General features: G+C 49.6%; 2 protein-coding genes across 6 annotated transcripts in view; one reads left to right on the top strand and one right to left on the bottom strand.

The window, feature by feature from the left end:
- CALU (calumenin) overlaps positions 1–7,374 on the top strand; it is a 32,759-nt gene extending 25,385 nt beyond the window's left edge. For 3 of the 5 annotated variants that reach the window (XM_089327912.1, XM_008258167.5, XM_008258168.5), the window contains 2 exons: positions 3,367–3,566; positions 5,001–7,374. In XM_089327912.1, the coding sequence (XP_089184038.1) occupies positions 3,367–3,566; positions 5,001–5,105 (305 nt within the window). In that variant the 3' untranslated portion in view covers positions 5,106–7,374. 5 annotated transcript variants of the gene reach the window in all.
- A 1,119-nt stretch (positions 7,375–8,493) lies between these two features.
- On the bottom strand, positions 8,494–12,368 carry OPN1SW (opsin 1, short wave sensitive). The gene is made up of 4 exons (XM_089328553.1): positions 10,656–12,368; positions 10,156–10,321; positions 9,774–10,013; positions 8,494–8,870 (listed from the first exon to the last, which is right to left on the bottom strand). The coding sequence occupies exons 1-4, from the start codon at positions 11,447–11,449 to the stop codon at positions 8,751–8,753; spliced, it is 1,320 nt and encodes a 439-aa protein (XP_089184679.1). The 5' UTR covers positions 11,450–12,368; the 3' UTR covers positions 8,494–8,750.
- Between the last annotated feature and the right edge of the window lie 383 nt (positions 12,369–12,751).

Consider the following 12,751-nt stretch of genomic DNA (forward strand, 5'->3'; position numbering starts at 1 on the left):
AGAGTGATGAAGAGAGAGTCTTCCATCCACTGCTTCACTCCCCAAGTGGCTGTAATGGCTGGGATAGGGACATGCTGAAGCCGGGAACCTGGAACTCCATCCAGGTCTCTCAAATGGATAACAGGGGTCCAAATATTTGGGCCATCATCTGCTGCTTTCCCAGGAGCATTAGCAGGAAGCTGGATTGGAAGTAGAGCCAAGACTTGAAAACAGGCACTCCAATATGAGATGTGGGCAAAGTGATATCTTAAGCACTGTGCCAGATGGCCATCCCTGGTATATTTTGTATTAAACTATGCTTCTCTCAGCTATCATTAAGCTTCATTGAGCAGCTCACTTTTACTTAGATATTGTCTAGTCACACCTACTATATTTCTGTTGTAGGGTTATTCCAATTGGAATACTCCTTGGATATTTACAACTCCTTTTTTTCTAAGACCCAGTGAAGTATTTTTAATTTTTAGAGAAAGTATGAACAATAGAGGATAGAATGTTGCCACAATGAATTTTTTCTTAGCAGAGTCTGTCAGTATAATGGATTAAAGTCTGGCTACTTTTTCTGAGCTTGAGTTGATGGTTTTAGGATTTTCTACTTTAAGATGTTTTATTCTTTCATTCTTAGCTTTTGACATTTTATCACAATTGCTAAAACTAAAGAGCTCATTTGAGCCTCTGAAGAGAGAAATAAGTTTTATAACTGTTAGGTATCATTTGCCAAATAAGGAGGCGTTTCTCTCCCCATCATTTAGATTTAAAGGCAGAGGAAGTGTATCTTGAAACTACCAAAATTTGCTATATGAGAAAGTGTGTGTGTAACTGTGTGTGTGTGTGTGTGTAGAGTCCTCTTTTACAAATCAATAACTAATGCAAACACATTAATACCTGGTATGCTAAGTCTCCAGAATAATATCTCACAGTTTCTGGGAGTGTGCCAGTTTCTGCGCTCTAAAGAAGGGAGATCATAAACAGTTCTTTGCTTCTTACATGTAGCATTAATAAGATGTACTCAGAGTTGTGCTGCTTCTTTTTATTTTTTAAATTTCTTATAGAACATTGCAAACACAGAATTAACCAGCATAGTATACGTATGGTCACTGTTCCTATGCGAGCCTGAGCAGCCACCAGCCTATAGCTGGTCCTGTCCCAGCCACATCCATTTCCTTACCTTCCTTCTTTTTTTTTTTAAGATTTATTTATTTATTTGAAAGTCAGAGTTACACACAGAGAGAGAAAGAGAGGTCTTCCATCTGCTGGTTTACTCCCCAGTTGGTCTTAACGATCAGAGCTGCGCTGATCTGAAGCCAAGATCCAGGAGCTTCCTCTGGGTCTCCCACACGGGTGCAGGGGCCCAAGGACTTGGGCCATCTTCTACTGCTTTTGTAGGCCACAGCAGAGAGCTGGATTGGAAGTGGAGCAGCCGGGACTTGAACCAGTGCCCATATGGGGTACTGGTACTGCAGACAGCAGCCTTACCCGCTACGCCACACCACCAGCGCCGTCTTTCTTATTTTTTTAAAAAACTTACTTTATTTATTTGAAAGAGATCTCCCATCTACTGGTTCACTCCTCAGTGTCCCCCACATCAGTTGAGGCTGGGGCCAAGCCAAAGCCAGGAGCGGGGAACTCAATCCAGGTGTCCCACATGGGTGCCAGGGACTCAGCTGCTTTGGGCTGTCACTACTGCCTCCCAGAGTGCACGTTAGCAGGAAGCCAGAATTGGGAGCAGTCAGGATTCGAATGCAGGCGCTCCAGCATGGAATATGGGCGTCCCAAGTGGTAGCTTAAGCACTACATCAGAAGCCTGTCCCCCTCTTTCTTATTTAAGGTAGATTCCAATCGTCTCACTCATCTGTAAACATTTGGTTGTATGTCTCCAAGATATATATGTGCTTCTGAAAACTTTTTTTTTAATACGTATTTATTTTGAAAGAGTTATAGGGCAAGAGGGAGAGACAGAGAGATCTTCTACCCACTAATTTACTCCCCCAGATGGCCACCACAGCCAGCAGTGGACCAGGCCGAAGCCAGCAGCTAGGAGTTTCACCCAGGTCTCCCACGTGGGTGGTGGGGGCCCAAGCACTTGGGCCGTTTTCCGCTGCTTATCGCAGGCCATTAGTAGGGAGCTGGATGGGAAGTGGAGCAGCCAGGACATGAACCAGAGCCCATATGGGATGCCAAGGTCACAGGCAGCAGCTTTACCTGCTATGCCACAGCACTGACCCCCTCTGAAAACTTTTTAATATATCTCAACCCCCAAAATTATTAATTCCTTAATGTTACTGAATAGGACCATTTTTTTAAAACTCAACTAGTATTTTTTTATTGTCTTTACTCATTTAGCTATTTTTTAAGATTTATTTATTATTTTGAAAGGCAAAGTTAGAGGTTGATCTTTCATCCACTGGTTCAGTCCCCAAGTGGCTGTGGGTGCAGGGGCCCAAGGACTGGGACTTGAGCCATCCTCAGTTGCTTTCCCAGGCGCGTTAGCAGGGAGCAGGGTCAGAAGTGGAGCACCAGGACTGGAACTGGCCCCCACCGTGGGATGACAGCATTGCAGACAGTGGCTTAACCTGTTGTACCACGACGCCAGCCCCACTGGTGGTGGTCTTCTTTCTGGGAGGCATGCCTGCCCAACTGAAGGACACTGGTATATGTGCTCTGTGTAGTAATTCGCTAGTAGAGATAGATTTGGTTTATAACATACTACACTTCTCAAATTTCCTTGAGAATTTAAAACTGTACCTTTCTAAAACCAGACGTCCAGTTTCCCTAGGTACATTGAGATGAAGTGAAATGGGAGACAACTAGTCTATCATTCTTGGTGCAAGCCAACATGTTCTGCATTTTTTAAGGTACAAACACTGCTCTTAGTCACTCAAAAGCAACAGCTGTAAATATTCTTGTTGCAAGATAATTAATTAAGCTTCAGGAGAATACCCTGCTAGAAGGTCTCTCTGGCCTAAAACACCCTTCTGACTGTTGTTAGTTTCTAAAGAGATAGATGAGCAAGAAGGGGTAGGCCAGACTTGTATGAGACAGTCTTTGGAAAAAGGAACCGGGTTCTAGTCCCGGTTGGGACGCCAGATTCTATCCCAGTTGCTCCTCTTCCAGGCCAGCTCTCTGCTGTGGCCCGGGAGTGCAGTGGAGGATGGCCCAGGTGCTTGGGCCCTGCACCCGCATGGGAGACCAGGAAAAGCACCTGGCTCCTGGCTTTGGATCGGCGCAGTGCGCTGACTGTGGCGGCCATTTAGGGGGTGAACCAACGGAAGGAAGACCTTTCTCTCTGTCTCTCTGTCTCACTGTCTAACTCTGCCTGTCAAAAAAAAAGAAAAAGAAAAAGGAAAACCCCTTTCTGTGTCTGCTCAGGTGACATGTATAGCCACGATGGAAATGCTGACGAGCCAGAATGGGTGAAGACAGAGCGAGAGCAGTTTGTTGAGTTTCGAGATAAGAACCGTGATGGAAAAATGGACAAGGAAGAGACCAAAGACTGGATCCTCCCCTCAGACTACGACCATGCAGAGGCAGAAGCCAGGCACCTCGTCTATGAATCAGACCAAAACAAGGTAGGTTTGGCCAGGCCCAAGCCAGCTAGCAGTGATCTGAGTCTCGTTTCTAGAGGATTGCCTAAAAAATTTCTGTAAAAGCACATAGAGCATCTGAGACCTTAATTAGTCTCAATCTGCCAGGGATATAAATTCGGCATTGAAGACTTCCAGGGCGACACTAGCTACCTGATCTCATTTTAGAAATCCTTTTGCCTGGTGTGCTGGTAGTGCGGGCAGAACTGAGATTTCAGAAAACAGCCTCTCTGTGTGGCCTCTGCCAGGCACACGGCTTCCTTTCTCTGCACGTCCCCAGGATCTTTGCTTGCTTGCCTTTTTTTTTTAATCTCCTGGCTTTGTTATTTCTCTTGTTCCTTACCTATTAATAGGCCTATTCTGCCTACCCAAAGCTAGTTATTTCCTTCTTAAATATATACTTTAAAAATGAAGTCCTTTGTAGTAGTTTAAAAATCAGCTTTTGCTGAGCCTGTTAAAAGTGTCCTTGATCAATGGGCTAAGCATTCAGTTCACTGACAGTGGTGTCATCACTAAGCCCTGTCACCTTTTTCAGAGATTCAGATTCTCTGTTTAAACTGAAAATGAATCTAAGTGTGGGGATTTTTTTAAAGAAGTTTTTTTGAAGATTTATTTATTTATTTCAGAGGTAGAGTTACAGACAGAAAGAGGTCTTCCATCCTCTACAGCAGTCCAAAGCCATGAGCCAGAAGCCTCTTCTGGGTCTCCCACGCGAATGCAGGGGCCGAAGCGCTTGGGCCCTCTTCCGCCGCTTTCCAAGGCACGTTAGCAGGGAGCTGGGTCAGGAGTGCAGCTGCCAGGACGTGGACCAGGTCCCACAGGATGCCAGCACCACAGGCAGTGGCTTCACCCGCTATGCCACAGTGCCAGCCCTGGGAACCTTTTTTAAGGGTCGATCTGTCTTGAGTTCCTGCTCTCAGTCGCTTCAGTAGCCAGGTGCTTTGTCCTGAGATAGGGGGGAATGAAGCGTAGACATCCTTGGAAACCTTAGTGCTGTATGAGACGAGTGTCTGAGCCTTGAGGCCCGGCTGATGGCCCGGGCTGGGGAAGGTGTGGACGAGGCTTACGGCCGAGTTCTGTTCCTCCTGCCGGAAGACGGCTCGGGTCACTCTGAAGTGCTCGCCGGGTCTCGACCATCTCCGGCTTGTGCTCCCTGTCTCGCTGTAAGGGAACATTCTCCTAGGGAGCGAGCCCCGGTCTGGCCGTTGGGTCGTTGAGCTCTGTGATTCCATCCTTCCTCCGTGAGCTTTCCTGATAACAGAAATGTATTCATTGCTGTTTGCTTCCCACTTGGGGCAAAGGAGAGGATAGAGTTCACATACAATTTAGTAGGAATAATTAGAATGATCGTGTCGCAGTGTTTGTGCCTGTGGTGTGGGAAGTGTGTTCTGCTCAGTCCCTGGCTTTCTCTGGTTTCAGGACGGCAAGCTGACCAAGGAGGAGATAGTTGACAAGTATGATTTGTTTGTGGGCAGCCAAGCCACAGATTTCGGGGAGGCCTTAGTACGACATGACGAGTTCTGAGCCGCAGACAGAGGAGCCTGCGCTGCTTCAAAAGTAATTTATTTTTACAGCTTCTGGTTTCACATGGAATTGTTTGCGCTACTGAGACTGTTAGGACAAACTTGTCAGGACGTGCACAGGCGTCACGAAGCAGTGAAAACCATCCCGTCCCATTCCTCCTGTCTCCGAGGGACTGGAGGGGCCGCGCTCCTGCCGACAGCTCTCATCACGCACTTGTGTTTGCAGGCTGACGCTCTGTGCCGTGTGTAACATGGTGTGTGTTCTGTATTTGTTCTCTAGTTGGGAGTATGATCTGAAGGGTCACACGTGGAGGCAACCATCAGCCTTCTTACTCTTTCTCAACCCCTTGTCTGCCAGTTTTTATAATCTCACTTAACTCATTTTTTAAAGCCTATGATCAATAAGAAATGTTCAGGAGAGAGAAAAGGAAAAATATATCCCCCCCAAATTGTATTTAGAGGGCAAACACTCTTGCCTGTTAAAAGTCCGTTTCCAGGTGGTGGGGGCCACATGTTGTGCTCAGCTGCTGTGGGGCCAGCGGCAGAGCCGCCGTTACCTGGGCAGGGGTAGGTCCTGGGCTGAGCTCGGCTGGACTTGCTTCCGTTCTTCCCCCCACCCCCAAAGCACCAGCTGTTGGCTGATTTTGTCAAGCACAGCACGGTGGGGAAGAGCTGGGGCCAGTGTCTTGAAAACCAATCATGTAGTGAGTGTGCTCTCTTTATAGAACTGTTTCCAGCTCGAAACAGCTAGAAAACTAAAGGAAAAATACGAGTATATTCAGGGCAGGCGTTCTGTTCTGGGTGTGCATCTGTTGAAACGCTCACAGCATAATTATTTGCCTGTTGCAATCACTGTAAGTGCCCCATATGGCGCCTCCTCCCCAGGTGTGCCAAGGAATTGATCTTGGTTTCACTGTAATTAAAGTTCACTCCTTTCCAATCACGTCATCAGCATCGAAAGTGCCTTTACTGAGAATGATCGCCGGACGGGGATCTGCCAGAGAACTCTGAGAAGAGAGGATTTGGACCACCTTTTATCAAAGCTTAGGACTTCCCAAAATAGGGATTTTTTTCCTTCCCTTTCTCTTTTGAACAGTAGTTATATAATAGCAGTATTAGTTACAAGCTTGGCTGCAGTGTTCTTATCTTGTGTGCTGGTTTCCAAAAACCATGTGCTGCTGAATTTACCAGGGATCCTCATACCTCACAACACAAACCACTTACTACCAGGCCTCTCTGTGTCTGCCGGAGAGCTGAGCTCAGGCTCAGAGGCGAGAGGACCTCCCGAGAGAGGCCTCTTTGGTTTGAGGACCACAGCTCGCCCTTCCTGCCTTTGACCGTCACCCCACTCCTCTTCTCCCCCGTCTCTGCCACCAACAGAAACAGATTCATCGTGGATCGGCAGGTTGCCAGTCCTGCCGACCAAAGCGAGGGACGTTGTAGAAAGAGCTGAAGAAACCCCGTCTGTTCCCAACTCCACCTCCCCATATTGTATGTAACGTGAACTCTGTCCATTTGGGTCCTTTTCTTACAGATGGGCCTCTTGAGAATTCTTGTATTCCAAGTTTTTAGCCCTCAGGTTACTAAGATAAATATATGTATATATAACCGTTATCATTTCCTGTATCTTTCTGGATAACACGTTCAGGTGATGCTGGGTGAGTATTAATCTGAACCCAGGTATCTCCTTTGGTCTTCCACAATCACGTTGAGCTACTTGGTATGGTAAAAAGCCAGGTGTGATGTGATATCACCCCAGCCTTGGCATTGAGCTCTTGATAATGAATACACTAAGTTTAACTCCAGTATAGGGTAATGGAATCCTCCACCCTCCAAGTTCTCCGTTTATTATAAAGACAACCAGAGAGTGAATGACGCCACCGGCCCTGGCTTCGGGAGGGCGCGTTGTGAACCTTGTGGCGAGAGAGCCTTGCAACCTTGCAACCCTCTCAGTGCAGGGAGCCCAGGCCTGATGTGAAAACCACACACTTAGAAAGCAAGCCTTAGTCTGCCGAAATGGCAGCTTCTGGGTGCCGGGGACCCGGCAGCAAGCAGTGTACCCGAATCTTTCTGATCCATTGGATTCTTTTTTTAGTTTAAATCAAGCCTGAGGCTGATCAACAGTAGCCACACACCCACATCATGTGTTCTGTGAATGCTAGCTCTCTTGAATTTGGATATTGGTTATTTTTTATAGAGTGTAAACCAAGTTTTATATTCTATAATGCAAACAGGTACCTATCTGTTTCTAAATAAAACTGTTGACATTCGTCGTGGGGTATGTGTGTCCTTCATTCTTTAGGAGATGGAACTGTGGCTTGGCACTGGGCACTGGAGAATGACACAGAATAGGGCCCCTCCTCGAAGGTTGTGCCCCGCCCAGCCCCAGAGGAAGCGCTGCCTCTGCAGAGCTGGCCTCCGCTGCTTCGGGCCCCCCCTCCTTCTCAGTGCGGCTGTAGCCCTCCACGCCTCCCCAGTCTGGAACAGAGGGGAGCCCACTGCTTGTTACCTGATTATTTGATGCCAGGTGCGGGCCACTCCTGAACGCCCACACACTTACCTTCATTCACATTTCCCAAGGTGCTCTTTCGGGGAGGTGGGGCATGGAGGAAGGGGATAGAGTATAAGGTAAGGGAATCTTTGGTATAGTTTATAGATGGTGTTAAGATGTGCAAGCTCATCTTGAGAACATCAAGGGAATTAAACTGTTGGCCTTAAATACACAGCTTAAGACGGGTGTCTAGGTGTAGCCAGAGAGGAGGGGCAAGGAGAAAGCACCTGGAGCCAGTCACGCAGGCTGTGGCCATGGCCTTGGCCTTCCCTGCCAAAACCATAACAATGATGCCATAAAGTTCCTTTTTTTTTTTTTTTTTAAGATTTATTTATTTATTTGAGAGGCAGAGTTACTGAGTAAGAGAGAGATCTTCCATCCACTGGTTCACTCCCCAAATAGCCCCAGGGACCAGCTGGAGCTATGTCGATCTGAAGCCAGGAGTCTCCCACATGGGTGCAGGGGCCCAAGCACTTGGGCCATCTTCCACTGCTTTCCCAGGTCATTAGCAGGAAGCTGGATTGGAAGTGGAATAGCTAGGGCTCGAACTGGCGCCCATATGGGATGCCAACCCTGCCATAAGTTCTTTCAGACTTTTATTCGGGCAGCCTAGAGGTTGGATTATTTTTTCCTCCTCCACAGTATTTTCTTAAGTTTGTTCTAACTTGGCATAAGTCATCTCAGGAGAGATCCCCAAAGGGGAAAAAATGACTATTAGCCATGACTGAAGAGTCTGACATGAGCTTGCTTAAAGTAACCTTATTTGAGGAATTTTTAAAAAGCTCATGGGAAGCACATATTATGAAAAAACTATGCATGGATTTCAGACTTGTTTTACACTAATTGAACTTTTTAATTTCATTTTTCCACAAGTATTTCGAAGTCCCCTCATGTCTACAACTCAGTGCTGAAATGGCCTGTGGGTGGTCTGGTGTCCCAGCTTTGGGGACAGTAGCTTGGTGGGAGGAAGGTGAAAAATTGACTCCAAATCGCCCTCCCTCCCCTTGCCATCCTTTGCTGTAGTTCTGATGGCCCAAGTGCAAACTTACTTAAATGTGAAATCCCAGTTGCCACAAGCAGGCCAACATAGGGTCCTTAGTTGGGGCCAACTCTGCTGGAAGAAACGGTGGAAACTTCCGTCTTCTGCGCACTGGACACGTCAGAATCGTCGGTCATGGGCTTCCCGCACACCATCTCCATGATGCAGCCTCGGAACTGGAGAGGCAAAAGAGGAGAGGCGCCTCGGCAGGTGAGCATGGAGGAGATGTCACTGAGCATGGAGGAGATGTCACTACCCCCGGTGCCTCAGCACCCTGACCCCGGATCTCAGGTGGTGCTGATGGTATCTTCCTCATCCTAGAGACCAGCTGGGTTCCAGTCTAGAGCTGCCTGCCACGCCGGGTCCTCAGTGGTACACCCACAGCACTCTGGCGGGATGAGGCCTCCGGCTTTGCCATAAAAGCAGTGGCAGGTGCAGCCCCACGATACCCCCCCTCCCAAGCACACGCACTCCTGAAGGGGCTCCCGGCTGGACAAGGGCTGCCGGTTCTCTTTCTCCCTGGGAGATTGCAAAGCAGTTGTGAATCCATATCAGAGGCTGATGGAAACAATCATTCAGGAAGTAGGGCTTTTGCTTTACAAGATAGAAGCTCCTATGTTCATCTGAATCGGGGTGTTTTTGTTTTTAAGACTTATCCATTTGAAAGAGAGCTTCTATCTACTGGTTTACCCCCCTAAGTGGCTACAACAGCTGGAGCTGGGCCAATCTGAAGCCAGGAGCCCAGGCGCTTGGACCACCCTCCACTGCCTTCCCGGGCACATTAGCAGGGAGCCAGGTCAGAAGAGGAGCAGCCTATTCATGAAGACTTTCCTCATCCCAGCGTGGAGGCACTTGGTTTTTCTGGCCGAAGTCCTGTCCTCCGTGGGGTCTGTTACCTAATCTTAATGACTCTGCTTCCCTCCCTGTGCCTTCCAGCCTTCCTGGGGGTTCTGTGGCTTCCCTCATCCACTCCTGGAAACCCTGAGCAGAGTCCAGGTTACTGTAAGCTTAAAGTCACTGGGGGGATGGGGGACTGGTCTTGAGCCGGGCTGTCTGACGAGTGTGAGTGGAGGCTTTACCTGCTTATTCATGAAGCAGTAGATGATGGGGTTGTAGACACAAGAACTCTTGGAGAAGAAGGCAGGAATGGTGACGAGCCGTAAGTCCAGCCCGTGGTTCCGGTTGTTGACCATATACATGGCCAAGGAAGCGTAGGGCACGTAGCAGACACAAAAGGACCCCACCATGACCACCACCATGCGACTCACTTCCCGCTCGGCCTTCTGGGTAGTTGCTGACTCCTGCTGCTGAGCCGCAACCTGAGGCAGAGCAGAGAGCATTGCATCCCTCCCTCTTCCCAGCCCGCGATTCCCAGGCCTCTGGACCCTTTGCTGTTGGGGACAAAGCACTCCCCTGGAGCCCCCAACCCGCTCCTCCCGGCCCCTCTGGAAGGCCACTCACAGCCCGGAGCGTCCTCAGCAGCTGAGCGTACGAGAAGCAGATGATGGAAAGAGGTATGATAAAGCAGAAGATGAAGAGGAACCAGGTGTAGTACTCGCTGCGGTACTTGGTGCCCACGGTGTACCAGTCGGGGCCGCAGGAACACTGCAGGCCCTCCGGGATGAACCTGCCGAGGACCGAGCACTCACCCCGGGAGCAAGCACTCGCTCCCTCTGGGCCCTCCGCGTGCGTGAGCGGGGTGGGAACTGATTCCTGGATCCTCTACTTGGAACCCAGCTTCGGGCAGGGCTGGGTCTCTCCTCACCAGCTGAGGCTGTGACAATTCCAACTGCCGAGTAGACATTACTCATCCCCCCCTACAGCCCTTTAGCCTCCCCTACACCACCAACTCTAACAGTTAGAGGTCGCGGACTAAAAGCTTACAAAAATGCCCAAGCTTGCTTAAAGCCACGTCCACCTGAGCCGCTAGCTCAGCCAGCACCGAGGCCCTGCACTCTCACCGGCTCCAGCCAAAGAACGGTGGGATGGAGACGCCGACGCCAATGGTCCAGGTCACCAGGACCACTAACAGCGCGTGCTTGGAGCTGAAGCGGAAGTTGCCGAAGGGCTTACAGATGATAATGTAGCGCTCCAAGGCCAGGAAGGCCAATGACCAGCCTGTCACCAGACCTGTGGCGAAATGTAAGAGTAATGGAGGGAGATGGAGCCCCACCCAGCTGGCCGATGGAGTGGATGACGGGTGGACCAGGGAAGCCCAGAAAGACGGGGTCAGCCTGATGCTTGGACTGGAGTTTGAGAGTCTGGGCTGCTTTTTACCCCGGTCTTCAAAAGAGCACCAAGCTCCTGTCCCCCAGGCTCTTCCAAAAGGGCCCGCTGCAACCCAAAAGCCTGGTTGCAACCCTACAGTGGTGTCCTTGGCCTCTCCCTGGCCCCCTAACCCTGTAATACCTGCGGCAGAGCCCGTGAACGCCTCCAAAGCACAGACAAAGCGGCCAAAGACGAAGTAGCCGTAACAGCTGGCGACGAAGACATTGAAGACGGAGAAGATGCAGGCGAGGAAGCCTGCCAGGGATATGTTGACCAGAATGTAGTTGAGTGGCTGCCGCAACTTCTTGTAGCGCAGCGTGGCCACCAGCACCATGGCGTTGAGGGGTGTCCCTACGAAGAAGACAAAACCCATGAAGGCTGCCTGGAGGTGGAAGGCCCACCTAGGGGCGATGTGGTACTGAGGTCCATCCCACGGCCGCACCGTGGAGAGGTTCTTGAACAGATAAAACTCCTCTTCCTCTGACATCGTGTTCCTGGGATGCCCCCACCCCCTCGGGTTCCTCTTATAGATTATCCCTCCACCATACTCGCCCCCCCAGCACAGCCCCTCCTCCAAAGACACTTGGGCTCTGTGAGCGATCCTAAGCTTCCCATGGCCAGAGCTTGGGATTAGAGAGCCCTGAGCCCCACCTAAACCTCCTTTTGTGCTCCCAAAGCCGATTGTTTGTTCTTCAGAGGATAACAGATTGGGGTCAAAGAATCCAGATATGCAGATATCCAAGGCCTGGGGAACGTTGACCCATATTCAGCCATGGCGCTGCTGCCACCTTGTTTTGCTTTTGTCCTTTCAATGACACCATGGAGGACACCCCTCTCCCTCTGGCAGCTGGCACAACTACATCGTGAAGGGTCACACCTGATCTGCCCCTCTGTGGAAGGTGTCCACCCCAGTCCCCTCTGCAGAGAGGCTGGGAGGAAGGGCAGGCAGCGGGGACCACCCTGGAGAGGCAGCTCGAGTATCCCCAGCCAGGCGGCCCCAATCTGTCCGTGCTGAGCCTACCTCCAGCCAGGCCCTCACACCATGCTCGTGCCTACCCAGTGCCCCGGCGGCCATGCTTCCTCCTACCTGTCCATCAGGGCCCCACCCAGCCCTCAGCCCACTGCAGAGGTGCCAACTCCGCTCTCTGCGCTGGTTGAGTCCTGGCTGCTCCACTTCCGATCCGGCTCTCTGCAAATGGCCTGGGAAAGCAGTGGCAGATGGACTAAGTTCTTGGCCCCCTGCAGCCACGTGGGAGACCCAGAAGCAGCTTCTGGCTTCGACCTGGCCCAGCTCTGGCCATTGCAGCCATTTGAGGAGTGAAGATCTTTCTGAGGTGGAAGATCTTTCTGTCTCTCCTTTATGTAACTCTGCCTTTCAAATAAATAAATAAGTCTTTAAAAAAAAAAAAAAAAGCAAGCCCCAAGTTCAATGTGATCAACTAGTAATTTAACTCTGTTAAAGAGAAACTAAGGACTCCCAGTGGAAGACAGGATTATCCAGTCTCTAAAGTGTGCTGCTTGTATGCTCTAATATACAATAAAAAGTAAGAGAAGAAAATGAACAGAGGTCTCAGGAAATGTGACCTAAAGCCAACAGAAAAAGCAACCAATAGAACCAGATCCTAAGATGACCCAGAAGTTGTCATCAGCAGAAAGACTTTTAAACACAATTTTATTTTACCTTAAATCAATTTTAAGTGTTTGTTTATTTGCATCTACTTAAGAGAGAGAGCTCTTTCATACACTGGTTCACTCCTAATGCCTGCAACAGCCAAGGCTGGGCCAGGCC

Source organism: Oryctolagus cuniculus, chromosome 3 (genome assembly GCF_051225735.1).
Source record: "Oryctolagus cuniculus isolate XC-2025 breed Fujian yellow rabbit chromosome 3, ASM5122573v1, whole genome shotgun sequence".
NCBI classification, from domain to species: Eukaryota; Metazoa; Chordata; class Mammalia; order Lagomorpha; family Leporidae; genus Oryctolagus; species Oryctolagus cuniculus.